Source organism: Chelmon rostratus, chromosome 8, assembly GCF_017976325.1.
Source record: "Chelmon rostratus isolate fCheRos1 chromosome 8, fCheRos1.pri, whole genome shotgun sequence".
NCBI lineage: Eukaryota > Metazoa > Chordata > Actinopteri > Chaetodontiformes > Chaetodontidae > Chelmon > Chelmon rostratus.
Genome location: NC_055665.1, coordinates 2,516,550 through 2,537,660, shown reverse-complemented (window position 1 = coordinate 2,537,660; position 21,111 = coordinate 2,516,550). Strand labels below are relative to the sequence as shown.

Here is a 21,111-nt window from a genome sequence, read left to right as displayed (position 1 = left end):
GAAATGGTTCTGTGATTCCAGCCGTCGTTAAACTGAGATCCTAATTGGCTCTTTAATTAAAGACACGGAAACACTGATCCTGAACACACACACGGCCATCTATAACACACTCATCTGACCCCGGCATGAACCTTTCTGCTGTTTTCTTTACCTCTTTCGCTTCTCCTATTCCTTCACTCCTCCCCTCTTCTCTCTCTTCCTCCCTCTCTCTTCCTCCTCATTCCTCACTGTCACACTCTCATCCCTCTCAGTTCCTGGGAATCACATAATATTCCTTTCTTGTAAACACGTCTTTGTTTTCTTTCTTTCCCTTCTCTTTCTGTCTCCCTCTCTCTCTCTCTTTCTCCTTCTTTCACTATCCTCCCTCCCTGACTCTCTCTTCCTCTTTCGTTCATCCTTCAGGGAACGAGGGATGTTTTTTGCCACGTTGCTTTCTGCCAAACAGAACGCTGTCATTTTCCACTGACACAGATAGTACAGCACTGTGTGTGTGTGTGTGTGTGTGTGTGTGTGTGTGTGTGTGTGTGTGTGAGAGTGAACATCTTGTGTTTGTGTCTGTGTATTTGTATGTTCTGTGCTTATACATGTTTTCATATTACTCTGTGTGTGTATGTGTGTGTATGTGTGTGTGCGCGTGTGTGTGTGTCTGTGAACATCTTGTGTTTGTGTCTGTATATTTGTGTGCTGTATGCTTACACACGTGTTTTCATATTACTGTGTGTGTGTGAGTGTGTGCATGTGTGAGTGAGCATCTTATTCATCATATTTGTGTTTGTATATTTGTATGTTCTGTGCTTATACACGTGTTTTCATATTACTTTGTGTGTGTGTTTGTGTGTCTGTGTGTGTGCGTGCATCCGTGTGTGTGACTGAACATCTTGTGTTTGTGTCTGTATATTTGTATGTGTGTGCTTGTGCTTGTGCATGTGTGTGTGTTTGTGTGTGTGTGGCTTGGAGTTCATCCATGCTGCTTGCTGTGGCTAACTGAGCAGGAAACATCTAATCTGTCGGCTCTGTGGAGCACACACACACACACACACACACACACACACACACACACACACACACACACACACACACACACACACACACACACACTCTGAGCTTTGTTTCTCGCCTGTGTCATTTTGTCCGAGGATAAAACTCTGGCACCGGACCATTTTGATTCATTCTTCCATTTGCATGTTGACTTACACTAACTTTCACTTGACAGGAGCTCATTCATGATTTGTCTGTGCGCTCCATAACTGCACAGCTGTTATATTAAATTCTAATAATTATATTGATCGACCATCATCATCAGAATCACTCCTACTGTACCTGAAACGCTGGGTTGAGTGATATTGCAGCTTTAAAAAATCAGACTGCAGCATTCGCATCAGTGCGACATTGCACAGAGGAAGACACATGTCGGTGCAACAGGTAGCACTCAAACAAAAATCACATTTCCTTTTGCAAATTTATAGTAAATGGATTAAATTTTTAGGAGATTTGCATTCATAGATTTTAGTCTAGGAAACATTGTCTCACCTCAGCTAATTCAGTGCAGAAGCTATTTACTGGACCAATCACCGCGTCAGCAGTTCACGAGTCAAACGGGAAGTCCTCGGTAGTATTTGTGCTACTTTGATGCCCTTTGATGAAACGTTTTTGCAGTATTTTCAGTCATGTGAAGGATTTAATGTGAACATGCACCAACAAAGTCTGCCTTCAATCTTTTTTCAGCCTTTTCTTCTTTCTGATTGGTTCGTCTTCGGGCTTCTTGTCATAGCCACCAAACCTCATGCAGTCCATCAGCTAAAATTACTTCATTTAAACCACAGCCACATAGTTTGAGTGTGTGTGTGTGTGCGTGTGTGTGTATGTGCTCTCTATCATGCGTCTCTATAGATAGGGATTTGGTGCACGTGTGTTCGTACACAAACTGTTTGTGTGTGTGTCTGTGTGTGATTTGTAACTTCAGGAATAATAGAAAACGTTGGCTGTGTTGGTCTCCGTGTGTGCGATCGAATTTATGATGGATGAATGGATAGAAAGAAATAGAGAATATTTTCTTGCTCTCTATTTCATCATATTTCAGCATTCATATTGATTTTTTGGAGACTGTAAAAGGACTCATACAAAAAAAAGCACTAAGACAAAGTGCTGTCAGCTGAGACCACAGTGAACTGTCCCTTTATGTCCTCACTTCATTGTGAACACGCCAGGATGTCGCGACCCCGGCAGCTTCTATTGCAGGTTGTTTAAGGTCACCAGCAGTTCAGCTGCTGACATACAGTTAACAGCTACTATGTGTGTGTGTGTGTGTGTGTGTCTCTCCATGTGCAAACTTGGGTTCACATGTGTGCATGTTCTTATATCGGTGCGCCATGTGTATGTGTGTGTGTCCAGGCTAAATGTGTCTTTGTGTTCTCTCAGCTGGCATCAATCAGAGTGTGTGTGGAGCCGAGCCGCTGCCAACAATGGAGCCCTTCACTAGACCTGGAGCCTTTTATCAATACACACACACACACGCTTTCAAAGACCCCGGGGGGAGGGTGGTTTGGGTTATGTGTGTGTGAGCGTGTGTGTGAGTGCGTGTCTTGAGGTGGAGGAAGTTGGCATGCGTGTGCTGCGAGGTAGAAATTGTGCATGAGGATATCGAGACTTCAGGGAGTTCTGGGTTTTATGTGCCTGTTTCAGCATTTCTATTTTTGTGGGGACCAGTTTTACACCTTGAGAGTCCCATTTTGGGAATAAGGCTAGACGCTGTTTGAAAAGTTTTCAGCAGTGGTGCAGTTTTCAGTAATGTTGCTGATTTTTTTTCCCTCATTACTTTTTCCTCATTAATATTAGCATCATACATATAAACATTCTTAATCCTTGTTAGATTGAGTTAGAAAATCTGACACCAATCTGAGTTTTAAGTGATGAAGCCAATAATCTGACGAGCATTCAGTGCTTCAGTACTCTGCTGCAGCCACAGTTTGGTCAGTCCATGAAAATGAATGAGGTTTGACACATAGACCTGTTCCTGGTCCTCACTTCTTCTTCATCTTCTTTAAAGGCTGCTTGAGGGTTGTATTAAGTCTTTGAGGGTTGCAAGTCCAAAATGGCTGTATCTGTAAGGATTATGTGTTCATTGATTGCTAAGTGTGTGTGTGTGCGCGTGTGTGGCTTACTTGCAAGGTGTGAGTGACACGGCACCCATAGATGACCTCAGCCATCATTTTTTGGGGTTACCATAGAAACAAGACTTGACTGTTTATGTCTTTGCATGCACGTCATAGAGGAGGCGCTCATTCTTATGCATCTATATGTTTCTAGTTTACACAATTAAAACGGCTGACTTTGGCAATTGCTGCTTAACTCTGACTCTCTCTCTCTCTCATTCTCTCTCTCTCTCTGTCTCTCTCTCTCACACACACACACACACACACGCCTCACTTTAGAGTCTTCCATCTCTGTTTTCGCAGTATCAAATGGCGAGCACCGAATCCATTTGTCAAACAAACTGCAGGCGTACGTTGGCGCTCAGGCCTGCAGATCACTCATTTATCTGAACACACACTCGTCCATTAGTCCCAGATCTGCTTTCACCTCTTCTTTATCTCTCCTCCTCCTCCTCCTCCCTCATCTCCCGTTTCTCCTCGTCCGGCTTGTCCTTTCTTGTTGTCCTCGTCACCATCCGTCTTGCTCTGTCATCACTCGTTCGCACCGCTCCACTCGTCTCCACTCGTCTCCACTCCTCTGTTGTTGTAATGATGGAGGGATGAAGGGATTGACCCGTGGCTGGAGGTCAGAGTTCACCTGGTCCCACCACACCTCATTCATGCATTCACTCGCTGTGTGTCCAAAGTGCTGAGCTGTGTACTCAAGTAAAACCTAGAAGAACTTAAGCTCCACTTGTGCAGCTTTTCCCAGTATTCAGTTTTGCTCCTCTCTGGAACTTTCTGAACTTTTTTGGAAAAACATGCAATAGGATCAGGAAGATGCTTCAGTTTCTCTGTGAAGGCTACCCAGGTGTCAGGGAAAGCCCTCACAGCCAGCGTATGGTGAGCAGTTTATTGAACGCTCCTGTGTTTCGTCATTTTAGTTTACTCTATTTTTGAGAAAGAAGCAAAGCTGAAATGAAACTGAACAGCCTGAAAATAGTAATGCCAGCGCTCCATTAAGACACTGACTGAACAATTTGGTCTGATTTAATTTAATCCTTAAACTACAGGAAGCAACCTGTGGATTCCCTTCCTCCTCCTTATAAACCCAATCACTGATGCTCACTTTCTGCTGTCTAATAACGTTTTGTTAAAACAGGTAAATTGATTTAAAGGAAAGCTTCACTAAAAGTATGTAGAATATCAAAGTTGAACTCTTGAAAGGAGGCTTTGAAGGGTTGGTAGCAGCTCTGCTCATGTTGGATTCACAAATTTACTAGTTTTTGACCACTGGATGATTTTTCAAAGCTAATTAGTGGTAAAAGGTAATTATGCTGCAGTTTTCTGTGGATGTTTCCGGACATATTGACACATGCCGTCACTGTATTGACTGGAATCCATTGTGGCTACACATTGTGTGTGTCTGTGTTCCCAGTGCCTTTTTAAAGGATAATTCCCATTTACTTACAACCATTCCATACTCGCCAAGAGAATCGCTGATGGAAATGCTACAAAAACAGTCACAAGCCAAGAAACTTGTCAGGCAACAAACCTTCACATCAGTCAGACTTATTTATAGGTGAAAATGTGTGTGTGTGTGTGTGCGTGCTCACTTTTAACTTTACCTCCAAATAAAGTGCTTTAGATGATCTGGCTGAACTGTTTGTTTACTTTGTTTCCTGTTCTACTAATCCTTTAGTGGTTATAAAGTTATAACTCATGAAATCAATGATTAAAACAATGAAAATAAAATGTTAGATTAGATGATGTGATAAAGTGGAATTATCCTTTGAAGGAATAATCCACCTGAAACAGTTTGAATATTTAATTGTGGTCCACCTTTTGTTTCCGGCTCCATGTTGTGTTTTGACCTGGCCTTCCCGCTGATAACCTGCCAGAGACACTCCTAATCTCTCCACACACATTACTTTAACTTTTAATTCCAAAGTGTGCAGACAAGAATAACACTGTGAGTATTTCATGGAACAGCAGTGAGTATGGTGTTGAATTTTGCTCTCCGGTGACCACGTGTTTGAAAAGCAGCATGTTTTGATGAAGCTGTTCAGCGTGAATTCAAGCTAATGTAAATGAGAGTAAATCAGCCAGCTGACAGACTGCACTGTGGCAGCGAAGAGGGAGCTGCCGACTTGATGCTCATAAAACTGTTTACACAGGTTGTGCAGTCGACACTCTGAGTCTTCTGGGATAAATGGGTGTGTTGTAGAGAAACGGCTCTCATTAAAATGGCCAGACCCTCAGAGAACTAAAAAATGATTCATGATATGTTAGATACTGAAATGTTTTTACTGATAAATGCCTTGTTCTTGTGAGATGACAGTGCAGCATTTTTTTTTTTTAGTTTTTAATACTTTTTTTTATTATTTTTGTTATTATTACACTTCATTTTCAAGTGTGCAACAGGGTATGCATCTTCAAGTTTCTGAACTTTGAGTGTTGGTGCAAGAGAACAGCTGTCCTGCTTTTTTCCTCAAAATGTGCTTTGAAATCTTCGTCACCTCCCTCCTGCATCCTCTTCATTCATTTTTCTAACTCTCCACTCAAGAACAAGATTGTAACCAAAGTCAAAAATGAACCATTGAGAAGTCTGAAAGTGCTCAGAATAATGAGACGCTGGAACATACAGACAGCTGAGCAAACCTGGTCTGCAGAGGAAGGCCATGCGATAGTGTTGAAAGCTTGAGTAGAGATTGCTTTAGCTGCATTCAGCCCGGTTCATCTCAGTGTCTCAGGGAATCCATGACGAACAGCACGCATTGCTGTTTACCACAATGTTGTATTTATAAATCCACAATGATTCCAATGTTGTTCAAACAAGTTGTATTTTTGTAATTTATGGTGAGATGGTTTGTAAAGCCATTGTAAAAATGATGTTTCTCCAGATAAAGACCACATTTCCCATCAGCCCTGTCATTATCAACTTTTCCCAAATAATTTTTGAACCTCTCACTGTGTTCTCCATCAGCCTTCATGAGACATTTTAACAGCTTTAGCTCAGTTTGTCCAGGTAGAGCAGTGTCCTCCACCTGCTTTGTGACAGAAAGCACTTCCCACCAGCTTTCCCACAAAAAAGAAGCTTAAAATGTAAAATCACATGTGAAATATAGATTGCAATTGACCTTACAGTCATGATTAGTGTAATTAGGAGAGACATTCACTGACTCCTCCCTCCTCCAGGTGATGGCTCTGGCGGAGGCTGCGGAGGAGAACCGGGCGCTGCTGGAGGAGGCGTTTGTCCGCCTGAGGAGCGCCACACACCTGCTGGTGCTGCTGCTGTCGCTGTGGCAGGGCCTGACCCCCGACCAGACAGCCATCCTGGAGGCCACACTGCTGCCGCTGCTGCAGGACACGCCACAGCTGGTACATACACACACACGCACGCATGCACACACACACACACACACACACACACACACACACACACACACAGGAGGCCATTAACATGTCAGTGTATGTCCATTCATCTGCAGCCCGCTCAGTAAACACAGCCGCAGCTTAAACACACACTCTGAAAACTTTTAAAATACATTAAGTACTTTTGGTCCCTGAGGAATACACACACACACACACACACACATACATTCTCAATCACACACTCTCTGCTACTTAACACTCACCTGTCAGCTCAGCGCTACGAGTGCTCTGTGGTACCTGTTTATGATTTAAGCATTAAGGCTGTGTGTGTGTGTGTGTGTGTGTGTGTGTGCGTGTGCGTGTGTGTGTGTGTTTGAACAGACAATGCATGCAAAAACACACAGGAGGTCAAGGTCACAATAGGTCTCTGCATGAATTAATGACATCTTGCTCTTTATGAAGCCTCTGACTTTGACTCTGAGCTTGTGCGTTTGTGTGCATGTTTATTTGTGTGTGTGTGTGTGTGTGTGTGTGTTTGTTTGTGTACGTGTTGTTTGTGTGTGTTTTTGTGAGTGTGTTCTGCATGCTGCGGGGGACTCAGCTCTGTATAAAAAGCCGTGTTGACAGAGCTCCTCCATTTGCTGCAGTCAGACCACGAAAGATTTCCCACCCCATAGAGACTCTGACAGTATGTACTGTACTTACGTGCGTGCGTGCGTGCGTGTTTGTGTGTGTGTGTGTGTGTCCGTTTTTCCATAGCTCTGATCAATCCCCTCAACCTCTCATTACCACTAAGTCTATTTCCAGCCTCCTCCACATTAGACACAAACATCTGTGTCGTCATAAACAACAGTACATAAAATATCTTTTACAGTGAACACACACACACACACACACTGATTGAAGACAGGAATAGGTTGAGAGGGTCAGTTGATGAGCCTCAGAGGACTGTGTACCTCAGTGTGTGTGTGTGTGTGTGTGTGTGTCTGTGTGCATGAGAGAGAGTGTGTGTGTTATTTTAAATGGGATTAATGGCATTAAGTGAATTAGCAGTAATCAGGGTCACGTCCATAACTTTAAAATAAACAGGTGCACTGATGAGCTATTTTGAGAAAACACAACACAGTCTCCAGCACAGTGCCATGAATATGCACTGAGAGAGCTGGTGACACAGTTTTCTTTCACTCATCAGCAAAGGTTTTCCTCTTTTCTTTTACGCTTTCCATTAAAGGGTCATCCTGGCTCATTATAACTTGTAGTTTTGGCCTCGTTTTTTCGTTTGACTCACCAAAACAACTGCTGAAATAAAGCAGGTAATAAAAGTCAAGTTCAACGAAAAAACAAAAAAAAAAAAAAAGTGGACAGATTGGTGCTCCCGCTCCTACATAATGATTTTACCTTTATCAGTTAGGAAAGCTTAATATTAAATCTGACTTTCCTGAATTGGCACTAGTCAAGTTAGAGTGGATGTGCCCCATCGCCCTCTTCACCTTTGACCTTTCCTGTTGACCACGCAGGTGAGATGATACCAGGTGAATGTAATTCCCACTCGCAGAGAGAGTCCTTACGTGGAATAAATCTCACGAATGTCATGCACAAGAATAAAGCCACAGAGGAGGACGGCAGGAGGGACAGAAAGCTTGATTAAAGGAGGAGAGAGAAGGGTTAGAGGGAGGAGGAGGAGGAGGTAGACATAGAAGGGAGAGTGGGTAGAGGAGGAGTCAAGGAGTCTGATGCTTCATCCAAAGTCCAACTCCTCTTTTTTTAGTATTCTAACATTCATCCTACACTGAGCCATTTATTAATTGAATAGTTGATTATTTGATTAATCCATTCTCAATTCATTCTTAAATTCATCCGAGTTATTCTGCCAGTCGTCATGCATTCACTCCATTTGTGATATTTTCATCAAAGTTTGCATTAATATATTCTAATATTCATTATAATAGATCTTCATGCAGGGTCTCATAGTCCATCGGCAGTCTTGGTAGCTTTTCCAGAAAGACGGCACTGTCAGAATGAAGAAATATATATTTTATAAATAAAATAATCTGATGGAAATAAAATATAAATTAAATGCAGCGGTCAGCAAGTCCTTTTCTTTAGCTCTGAGTGCCTGCAGGGCTTCACACCCTCCACCAATCAGAAGAACAGGCCATAAAGTGCTCGCTGCTGCTCACAGAGCTCAATGCTGCTGCGAGTCCACAACTGTAGGTGGTCTCAATGAGCGTATCAGCGTTTTCATCAACTCATCTGGATTACCTACGACAGCTGGACAGTAGGAGGGCACAGTTTATAGAGACTGTAGGAGAGTGGGCAGACAGATGTAATGGAGGCATGTCTCCCGTGGTCCCATTGAATTGTCCTTATAGCTAAAAATCAGGAAATCCTGTAACTCAGAGCAGCAAAGACCAGAAACACGTACTGTGCATACTGCAGTAATAATCCCCATTTTTATACCCCCCCCCCCCTCATCTCTGCCGCATGAAATTTAGAAATATGTAACAGAATACCACATGACCTTCGACCGACATGTCATCTGTCACATTAGAGTAGATTATGTGATTATCCAGTTGAGGCACAAAGTGCAAAGAACTTTAGGAATTTCAAAAATGTGCTGCAGCCAATTTTCTTCCTCCCCAGAAACATGATTTAGACGGTCGGGGCTCCTCTGACAGCAGCTGTATACGCTCAGAGTGCTTTATCTGAGCTAAATGTATATGTTTAGAAGAAGAAGGTCAGATAGGAGAAAGGGGAGTAGAAGTTCTCCCCGCCTGTGCTACGAGAGCCGGATTGCGGGAGGAGGAGAAGGAGGAGCGCCAGAGGAAATGCATCTGTGTGGCATCTAACTAAACGTCTCATTTAGCTGCAGCCAACCAGAACACCTCCTCCTCCTCTCGCATTCCTCCTGCGTCTCTCTCCCTCCTCCCTTTGGTCCTCCTCCACCCTCTTCCCTCTGTCCCTCTCTCTCTCCTCATCCTCCTCACTCACCCGCTCATCATCCTCATCTCTCACTGCTCTTCGTTTGTTCTCATCTTCTCACTCTTTCTGCTCTGTCTTCTTCTTCCTTTCTTCCACTTCTCCTCCTCCTGCATCCTTTTTTCTGCTTTTCTCCATCTCCCTCGTCTTTGTTTTTGTCCATCTCTTTTCTCTGTTAACTGTCCATCCTTCTCTCTTTGTTTCACCCTCACTCTTCCTCCTTACATCTCTCTCTCTTGCTCTATGCTTTCATTTCCCCCTTCTCCTTTTCCTTCTCTTCCTATTTCCTTTCCTTCATTCTCCCTTTTTTCTCCCTCTCATTGATTTTCTAATATTTTTACTTCTGTGTCTCCTTTTCTTCACTTGTTATTCTCCTTTCCATCCTCCTTTTTCCTCTCTCCTTCTCTGAACCTCCCTCCCTTGTTCTCCTCTCTCCGTCTTTTGTCTCTTTTTCCATCTGTCACTCAGCTCTTAAACAGAGTTGCTGACGCTGTCTGTCTGCCTGCTATTCTTGCGTGACCCCCACATTCTCCCGCCCGCTGTTTACTTTACCAGAATCCATCATACAGCCTGCCTCGCACCGGCTTCCTGCGCTCTTGACCAAAAAATTTCTATATAGTACCTGAAAGTTATTTCTTTCGGCTCGTACCACCGCAGAACTATTTACAGCGCTGTAAAGAGCATTTTTAGAAAAAAAAAAAAAGAAGTTCTTTGCAGCACAGGGTCAGATGGTTCTCTGAGCTTTATGGTGATATAAAGAACCATTGAAGAGTGTACGAAATGTTTCCAATCAACAGAATTGAGGGTTTCTTCAGAGCCACATAGGCTCATATTGTTTGTCACCAGGTGTCGGTTTTATATGAAACACATCAGGTGGATTTTGAATCGGTTTGCTTCCATATGACTGGTACCCCGACCAAATAGCCTCAGAAGGACTTCCTCTCAGCGCAGCCCAGTGTCCCAAGGAATAATGTCCATGTTGGACGATTGCACCCATAGTGCCACGTTCAGACAGAAAAAAACGCCCCCTTATTCATTTGAATGGGGCCGCTCCAGCAGCAGCACAGCAGGGGTGCCGATGCAGAGGCTTCCGGAAAAGAAATGCAGGGTCATCCGCAACACTAGATCCAACCAATCGAATACATGCAAGCGAACAGTCCCAGAGGATCACTTTGTAACGTCAATACTGATGAAATCGTTGCCACCGTGAACTGTCCAGATGTTTGGCGTCTGTTAAAGCTTTAAAGGCATCGATGTGTTGCTCCAACTGGACTTCCTGAATCGTCCTTCCTGTCTCATTGTCTCACCAGGGGAGCCCCCTGGTGACTCCAACCATACTTTAACCGTAATTTGTTTGCCATAACTTTCCTGAGCTTTAACTAAACTGTGGTACCCACGCACATTAATTGTGGAAATTGTGGACACGACCTTTAAACCTTTTGGCGCCGAACTTCATCTGGGGTTTGCAGGACTGTCGAATATTAATGTGTTTGTCTGACTGTAGGGTTGCTTTACCAGATGTCTTCAGTCCTCAGTCCCCTCATCTCCATGTGCCTCCATCCCATCATTTCCAGGTCATTTTGGCCTTAAATGGAGAATATAGCGCGTCAAGTGTCAGCCTCTTTCATAAAATCTTTGCTGGCTTCATTTCGAGCGAATTTAACAACAAATAATTAAGAAAATCCTTATTTGTACTGCACCCAGGTGCACCTAAAATGCTGTTGCTCTCCATTCAAATCACAGGTTTCCTTATACCATATTAGGGCTTGTGACTGTCAGTAGGCAGGCATTTACAGTAATTGGTCGTATTTAAAGCTGATTACACCCAAGGTTGGAAAGTGAAAGAAAGTGTGGCTGTTGCATGCTGAGCTGTGCCAAATCCAGCTTTTGGGATGTTTTTTCAGAAAAAGGAATACCCTGATTTGGTGAAGGGAAGCGATTGTGTGGATGATTTTTTCCCTGGAGACTGACTGTACAACATTGTTCTCACAGAGCCCAAACTCAGGCTTCTCAAATGACTTTCCCAGTCATGATGAGGATGTCAGGACTGAGGGATTGCTGTCTGAACCTTTACCCGTCTCTTTGGGAGTCCTCCAAGGTTGCGTGATGGGCCCGGGAACATTTTATCCATGGCCATCCAGTAATGTTGCAATCACACCTGGGATTTCCCCCATGTCAAACCTGATATTCCTGATGCAGTTCAGACTTTTTAAGGACAAGAGACCTAGAGCATTTATTAAGAAAATAATGTTTATACGCCTTCATCAAAGTGACAGTAGTGAAACAGTGACGCTCACTCAGGTAGACAGGCACCGTAATAGCCACCACTGCACCTTTATGTGTTAGCAGTGAAACTGAGGCTCTGAGGAAGACTGAAATATGTGATCATTAGGTGAGTTCATCCAATCTTCTTCGATAAAAATTAACTTTTTAATCAAAAACAAATCAAAATCTCACTTTTGTGAAAATGCAGAAACAAACACTCAAGTAAAATAAAGTTCATATCGACTGATGCTGGTTCTCACAGCTACGCAGTGTATGCTGGGTAATATGCACGGTTTGAGTCCACATCATCGTCCACCCGCTCCCTCGCTCTTCAGAGGCTCAGTCCCACATAAGTTGAGCTTCATGGCGACAGGGATTTCCCTGAGGGGGAGTGAACAAGGCTTTTTAAACCACGATTAAAGCACAGCAGTGATGGAACAGTGCAACTCATCATGGAGCGTGTACTCAACACAGTAACCTTGATTTGTTTTTGCAAGTTGACATTGACCCCATTTTCCCAACCTAATCAAGACCTGAAAATGCTTCGACAGAGCTGCATCGTGTCAACAGAGACCAAAACCAAAAGGAAATAAATAGGCTGCTATTTACATTTCCACCATATCAGCTTTCAAAGGTGATTTCAGTGTTGTTTACAGCTGGTTCCACTGCCCCCATGTGGCCCATTAATGCTGATTAATTGCCTACACGGCGATCACCATTTGTCAGGTGTTTGCTCACTGACACAGGCTGATTCTTGAATCACTCGCCAATATTGACAAAAGAAAACTTGACGAGAAACAAACAGGATTTCTCTTGAGACAGCGAAGAACTATAAAAACTCCTCTGTGAGTCGATGCTGAACACTCACTTCAGGAAAGTCTTCACTTCTATGAAAGATCAGCGAATCAAACAATCCCTCTCTTGTTTCTGGGTACAGGAAACAAACCTCTCTCCAATTTCGGCATTAGTGGGAACTTTGTCTTAATTTATCGCTCTGGCCTGGGTCCAGACCCGCTCCGCTCCACCTTTCTTTGCTTCCTTTCTTCTCGTCCAGGAGGATGAATGTCTGCCGTTGAGGTCTGAAGACATTTAATTTTCCTCCGCAGCATGTGGAACGTATGTGTCAGTATGTGCGCGTGCGTGAGCGTGCCAAGTTTCCACAGAAACCTGCAGTTATGTTGCTCTGAGCACTTGATAACCTGGTGAGGTATTGTGGTAAGAATAGGTCACCCACCTCCCATCTCTCCTCCTCTTCCTCCGACTCCTCCTCCTCCTCTCTCATTTTCTCTTCCTCCAGTCTCATTTCCCTCCACCGCTGTCTTCTCATTCCTCCGTTTTTATCTCTGCTCGTCCTTCGTCCCTCCACTCGTCTTTTTTTGTCTTTAATATCTGCCTTCCCCTCTATCATCATCTCATCTCCCTGACCTTCTACAACCCTCTCTCTCTCTCTCTCTCTCTCTCTCTCTGTCTCTCCCTGTCTCTGTCTGTGTCTCTCTGTCATCATCATTACAGGGTTGATTACCTGTCATTATGGCTCATTAGGGGCCTATCAGCATGGCGGCAGGCAGGGGGAGGACGGGGTGCGGGATAACCCAACGGAGGAGGGTGGGAGGATACCTGTCAGCACCCCCCCACACACACACACGTGTGTGTGTGTGTGTGTGAGATGTGTGTGAGAGATCAGAGATGTCCAGACCAGATATCTCAGCCATCTCAGAGACGACAGAGGGGGAGAGAGAGTGACAAAAGACATGTTTCTCATCTCCTCGCTGCCTTTTATTACCGGTGTGTGTGTGTGTGTGTGTGTGTGTGTGTGTGTGTGTGTGTGTGTGTGTGTGTGTGTGTGTGTGTGTTGCTCCCTTTCGATTCTGTGTGTTTTATTATTCCGTTGCTCTTTTGTAAATGTCAAGAAGATTGTTAAAGCATCAAGATTTAATGTCAATGATTGTTCATTAAATCTTTTCTGTCTTCTCTTTATCCCCATCCTCCCTTTCGCTCCTTGTTTTTCCCCCACTCCTTTTCCTTCTCCTTTTCTCCCCTTTGAGCTTTGAGCTCCTCCTAGTTATTGTTGCCTCCTCTCTCAAAGCGTCATACTCCGGACCTTCGTCCTCATGTGGTTCATGTTGTGAAATGGTTGCAGTTTGCTTCAGTTTAGGCACAAAACTAGCGTTACGTGACGTAATCTAAGTACATTTTGTAAGTTAAAGTAAGTCAGCGTTGACTCTCGGTTTCAGACGGGACATGAACTGCCGTCTCAGACTTTCTTGCTCTCTTAGCTACGTCACCCGACTTCCTCCTTTGCTCCCGTCAAATTGAATGTGGCCGAGGGGAATTGATTTCCTTCAATCTGTCTCCTCTTCCTTCCTGCCCTTCTTCTTGTCTTCCTCTCCTCTCACCCCTTCTTCTCCTCAGCCCTCCCTTCCCGTCTCATCAATCCCTCCTCTCCTCCACAGCCTCCTGTGTTTCCCCCCTTTTCCTTCACCTGTTCTCCATCTCCTGTCTCCTGTTGTCCTCCTCCCTCTTTCTCTTTTCTGTCCACCTCTTCCTCTCCTTCTCCTACTGCCTTTCAAAATGTGCCCTGTTTTTTCATGACGTCCAACTTTTGTATTAGCTTTTTACACCATCCCCACAGACATGTTTGCTAATGCAAATCATTGACACATAAATGTAAGATAAGGAAAGAAAATGAAAGAAATAACAGTTGATCCTATCACTGCACCACACTACCTCTTCTCTCTGCAGCTATTCCTTCTTTCGCTCTCTCTTCCATCTAACCTGCTCTCGCTCATCCTCCTTTCTCCCTCCATTTCACAAACATTAACACATTTTATCAAACTATCACTGTATTCTCACCCCTCCTCCCCCTGTCTCCTCAGGGCTGGGAGGAGAGCTGCGACGCCGCCGTGTCCCACCTCCTGCGCAGCTGCCTCTCGCGGAGCACCAAGGACCAGGCCACCTCTCTGGCCCAGGCAGGGGGCCCCGTGCTGGGCCTCCCCCATGACACCGCCCGCCTCAAGAAGCACATCACCTTGCTATGCGATCGAATTGGCAAGGGAGGCCGCCTCACCCTGGCCTCTGAGGCCAACCTCCAGGTCCCCGTCCAGGTACAGAACCTGGCTGCTCCAGGTGAGTCAGGGCAGGGAGGAGAAGGGGAGAGGGAGGTGAGGGATGGTTGAATGAACAGGTTAAATGAGCTGATACAACACACACAGACTCTGTATTTGTTTTCTACCATGAAATGTTCAGTATAAAGTTATTCCAACAAGTTGTCGGTGCTGGTGATCAACAGGTTGACGAGGCTGAAACTGTTCCTCCACCACACCAAAATAAAGTGATGTTGAGTTCACTGGGTACAGGATTAACCGGACATGTTCACACAACACATTTTAAGAGTTCAGATCAGTGTGAGATTACAGGTGATTCAGCTCCTCCGCAGTCTGAGTAGCAGTTTCACATCAGCTCACATTACATCAGTCAGTTTAGCTCACAGAGTCCAGCTCGTTTCGTGTCTTCATGTCAGTATAAATGACTTCCCTCCCTCCCTCTCAAAAGAAAAATAACAAAACAGCGGCTGTCTGTCATTGGTCAAATATTGACGCTTTACTGACAAGCCACCTCTTGTGGTCGTTCAAATAATGACCATCTCTTGGAGAGAGGAGGAAATGACGTGCCGTTTTAGCAACCGGAGGTCAAGGTGGACGGTCGAGTGTATAAAACATTTTACTCTGACAGCAGAAACTACAGTTCACATCCCGCTTCCTACCAACAGTCGGCTCTTCTTTTTTTTTTTTCATTCAAATTTTTATTTAGAACAAAATCATAACAAATCTTACAGCACATCATGTAAACAATTTTTTCCTGTTTTTCCATTTCCTCAATCCCAGGTAACAGAAAATTCACATAAAAATAGAGTTCAAATAAAATAAAACAATCAAGATATGACCCCCTGACGTACACTGAGGTAGCACTGGAGGTACAGGAACAAGGTCTTAACTTAAAAGGGGTGCTTCCACCTTCAACATGCCCCTTATTACTAAATACAGAGAAAAATTTAATAATGAAACAGAATTTAAATGGTGAGAAAGGATCAAAGGAAACAAATAAGATAATAAATAAAATAAATAATAATCTTTAATTGAAATACCAATTAAATGAATAAATAATGAGAGAGAGAGGAAAAAAATAAAATAAAAAAATAGTATGAGTTGCGTTCGGCTCTTTTAACCTTGATGACCATCGTTTACAAGCCTTAACCGATTAGTTTTATCTCCCTAAACTTTAAACTTTTTTCATAGCTCAGGCCAGAGGACACGTGAGATGTTTTTCTGAAGGCGCTGGAACTTATTTTGTTGCTTCGCCATGAAGACTTTTTGTTTCCTCCTAGTCCAAAATCTGTTGGATGCAACAGAGATAGAATAGATGGAACAGAATGTTGCAGTGTTAAAATCTGTTGTATTTAAAGCTGTGTCTGGGTATTTACGAGTGTGTGTGTGTGTCTGTGACTGTGTGTGTGTGTGTGTGTGTGTGTGAGTGTGTGTGTGTGTGTGTTTGTGTGTGTCCCCTGGTGAAGATTTTAGGCCTCACCAGGCAAAGACATGAAGTCTATTCATTGTACACTTTACAGCCAACACACACACTCATATTTAAATGCATCTGAACACACGCCCTCGACACACACACACACATGCAGTAAATACTGCAAACAAGCACACACTTCTAGCACACACATATTCACAACATACACATAAAATACACAGTGCAGACACACTCATAAAGGCATGGATATACTCATACACACTGGCATTTGTCAGGTACACACACTCATAAAACCATATATATACTTACTTTCTTTCACACACACATGCACACTCATGCACACACCTTACGGATCATTTAGTCTTGGCTGAAGTTTATAGAGGTCTTTCTGACAAGATCATCAATTACAGTCTGTCTCCTCTCCTCGCCTCCTTTCCTCCTTGCTTCTTTCTTTCATTCATGCCTTCCTTCCCCCTCACCTTTCTCTGGGTTTCATGCATAAAACTGTAAAGGTCACTTTCGTACATGTGCAAAATAATTTATAGAAAAGAAATTAAAAGAACAAGGCTGAGTGTGTGTTGCAGTTTTTAGAGATAGAAAGATGTTTAAACACATGCACTTTTAAAATTCTCTCTAAATTTTAGTTATTAAACAATGATGAGCATGACCGAGATGTATACGCTGACCAGGACCTTTTATAGCTGCAAAGTTCACTCACCCTGTTAGGAATGAGCTTTATATGAGCCAGTGCCAACAGAACCACACTAATGTGTTTTAAATGGATTTGTCAAACTCAGCTCACATTTTTTTAAAAAGCGAGTGAGCATTTTACACCAGGCAGCTTCCACAAGGCCACGAGGAAACTTTCTGTACATTCTCCTCTTTCATGGGGTCACTGATGATGTTGTCATGGTGATATAAGGTGTGTTAAAGTGAAGATTTATGCAAGAAGTGAACAGTTTCACTGAAGTACAGATGCAAAAAATGAAAAAGATCATCATATTTTCCAACATAATTTAACAATTTTCACAATCTTCTTCACATCCAGAATGCATTTCTTGATATCCCGTTCTGATCTCCTCCCCTTACCAATCAGTGGCGAGTGACGTATCCTTCAGTAGACATGGAAGCTATGCTAGCAGCTGCTGAAAGCACTTAACTCAACACAACAGTTAAAGAAATCTGGCAATTTAAGAGTTAATTTTTTGTAAATCAGCAGCGACCTCTGTAGCCGTGTCCATCTCTTTCATGCTTTTCACTGTTTTTCATCCGTGTAGCTTGCTAATAATGTAGTCGGCTGACGACCAAATTCTTATCTCATCCTACGAAGCTCTGATTGGACGAGTATTTCTCCAATTGATAAAAAAAGGCATCAGTGTGCAGATCGTAGATGTGGGCGCTGATTCAGCAGTCTGACATCACGCTTCTGATTCATAATACTGCCAGTGTTTAGTGAGTTTTACAGAGCAACTACAAATTGTGTTTGAGAAATAATAGTGTGTGTGTGTGTGTGTGTGTGTGTGTGTGTGTGTTTGAGAGAATGAGACAGAGAGGAGGTCTATAAAACTTTAAAGGCTTGTTTAAAAGTCATTACAGTGATTACAGTAATTTTGAAAAGTTCAGTGGAACAGAAACTGAATCAATTAATTAAGTGTGTGTGTGTGTGTGTGTGTGTGTGTGTGAGAGAGAGAGAGAGAGAGAGAGAGAGAGAGAGAGAGAGAGTGAGTTTGTTTGTGTTTATGTTTCCTTGTCATGCGGTCTCCCCTCTCTCCTTTGGTCAGCTGCCAAAATTCACACACACACACACACACACACACACACACACACCACATACACACACCACACACACTCAGCGCTGCAGTAAACAGTCGTTTGTTAGCAGCCTCAGATGTTGCTTTTTCACCCACCCGTAAACATACACACTTGTTTACGTTTCCAACAACACCGGCGGCAACCGTTTCCCTCCAAAACCACAGACATGCACACGCGCATGCATGCACACACACACAAACACTGTGGGATACCACACAACAAGCCCCGCTTCATTGGTACAGAGTGTGTGTATGTCTGCATGTGTGTGTGTTAATGTGTTTATGTGACAGTTTTCTGGATATGTAAACCTTTAACAACACACACACACACTCCTAAATACACACTGCAACTGACAGTATCGCTCTCTTTGTTCGAGGGTGGCGTCACCTCCATCTTTCATCCAATGAGAGAGAGAGAGAAAGAGAGAGGGGGGGAGTCAGGTTGTCTTCATGCAGGGGCAGATGGTGCGTTTAAGGTCCAAAGGAAAAGAAAGCCTGTTCTTTAATCTTTTCTTCTCATGAAAGATTCAGCCTCCAAGCTGTTTATATTACATAACATGTATTTGAACAGCAGGTTCTGTTGAGAATAAAGCCTCAGTCGGACAACATTAGTATCACAAGGCATGATGGGTAATAGAATATTTCCCCTTGTAATAGTAATAAAAACCATAGCTCTTGATGCCTTTTCAGCCACTGACAAACTGCAGGAGCTGATACACCTTCATCATGTTTGGTTTTTAATTTTGGTGCAATTTCTTAGTATATTGTTATTTGCTATTTAACATTGTTGTTGGTTTTTTGTAATTGATCAATATAGATTTTAAATGTTTCCCCCCCTTTTCAAGGTTTAAATCTCTGCAGCACAATCCTTTTTACTCCTTTGCTGAATGCATTCATACATATCGTGATCGGTTCGGCTATAAAGGCTGCAGATTGACTACATACAAATCTTTACTTTTTCTTTCATTGTGTGAGTTGATGTTAAAGAATAATCCGTCGGTTTAGGAAAATCCTTTTCCTGACTCGTCCCGCTGTGTGCTGAGCTGATGAAGCTCTCCAGAGGGGACTGAATGAAGCCATAAAAGTTATGACGGGAGGAAAGGAGGAAGTCAGATGACGTTATAGAGCGAGAGAACCTGCAGAGGGAGGAGGTCGAGGTGGATGAAGCGATGCTCGTTTGTTGTGGATCGTACAGTTTCACACCAAGAACAAAAGCAATCTTGAGTCGTGGCTTTTACTCAAAGGTCGGTCCTCTTTAGTAGCACTGCATTCTGGTCTAGCTGCTGCTACTTTTGGTTTTTGTGCCTCTAATCTGATGTTCATAGATGTCAGTACAGAATGGCGGCTGTGGGAAGAATCCCGAGCTCTTTGATCTGGACAGACTGACACCATCATCTGCGTTTGACCTGTTACATCCAGGCGGAGGAACTCACACAGATGCAGCAGATGGAGCCCAAAATGTAAAATATATTGTTTAACATGAAGAGGTATACTGCAAAGTTCTTCTTTCACTTGAGCATCATCGCGTCATGATAATACATTGAATCTTAATGTATCACAGCTGTTATTGTCAGTGTTGCTGGTCAGAGGTAATTAAATCCAGATTACATGTGGATTTTATCTCCTCCTGTTGTATCTCTTTCTCTCTCTCCATCACCTGACTCTCTGTCTCGCCCTGATGACATCATTCAGACCAACTGGCTTCAACAGCTGCACTCTGTACACACACACACACACACCTGGTGAAATCAGGAGTGTTTATCATGGTTCATTAGTCAGTGTGCTGTCAGCATAGCTTTGAACTGACCTCAACTAGGGAGGTTTGTATATTGAAGTCGTCTTCCACACGCACACACGCACACACGCACACACTGTATCTCTCTGAATATGTTATTTAGCTGCAGTGAGCAACACTTTTGGCAGCTCTTAGCTTCCTCTTGTGTCGTCTCTGTTTCTGCTCGCCTCCGTTCTGTTTTCCTGTTGTTTCCTCTGTTTTAACTTGCAATTAATCTTGTGTAATTGTGTTTTTTTGTCTTTGATCAGTTTCTGGTCTGTTGTTTTCCTTCTTCTGTTGTTCTCCTCTGTGGTCGTTGCTCCTTTCTTCCTCCCTGTTCAGTGTTGTGTCACATGTTCTTTTCAAATGAGTTGAATCAGGCTGGAATTTCTGAATGTGATTTATTCTCATGTGTCAGTTCTTCCTCTTCTCCTCTCCTCTCTTCTACTAATGAAGTCAAGAGTCTGCTAATGTTCACTGTACAAAAGCAAGCAAACACAGAGACTACACACACACACACACACACACATCCTCCCATCCACACATCCCTATAGTGCATGTGTGTGTGTGTGCGTTGCAGTTATTTTCACAGTGTTCCACTGGTAGCTGTGGTTTGGGGCCTGCATCTATTTTAGACCTAAAGAGAGAGGAGAAGATGGGCTGCGTTTGTGTGCATGAGTGCGTGTGCACACATGTATTTATGTGTGTGTATGTGTAAGTTCAGAGGACGCAGAGCAAAGGAAAATACATGTAGTATGTGTAAGTGTAGGTCATGTCTTGTGTGTAATCCTGACCAGCTGTCTTTGTTCTGTCTCTGTGGTGTTTCCAAATTGAAGAGTTCTCCTCCAGAATGCTATATATAAACCAGCAGAGCTCTATTTTGGAAAGAATCAGTACCTGAAGTTCATCGTTCAATAAATCATAAATGTTAGAGGGCCATCTTGTTGTTTATCAGCCTGAGCTGGTTTCTTACTGTTCTGTCCCAACGAAGAGAATTCAGTTTGATTTGGGGACAGCAGACATCTTCTAAAATGTTTGTCATATACGCAAGTTATAGTGTGTGAGTCTGCCTTTGTAGTGCTCAAAGTGGTTTGGAGGTTTCAACTTTGAAATCCGAACAGAACAGATCAGGTGTCTGATTCACACACACACACACACACACACACACACACACACTTTTTTAAAGGAATCACACTTCCTGGTTTTTGATCTGTGTGCGTGTGTGTGCAAATTATCCAGT

At 43.3% G+C, this 21,111-nt stretch overlaps 1 protein-coding gene across 2 annotated transcripts in view; it reads left to right on the top strand.

The window, feature by feature from the left end:
- bbs9 (Bardet-Biedl syndrome 9) overlaps positions 1–21,111 on the top strand; it is a 159,406-nt gene that overhangs the window by 78,561 nt on the left and 59,734 nt on the right. For both annotated transcript variants that reach the window (XM_041942228.1, XM_041942227.1), the window contains 2 exons: positions 6,330–6,512; positions 14,627–14,876. In XM_041942228.1, coding sequence (XP_041798162.1) covers positions 6,330–6,512; positions 14,627–14,876 — 433 coding nt within the window. The remainder of the gene's footprint in view (positions 1–6,329; positions 6,513–14,626; positions 14,877–21,111) is intronic.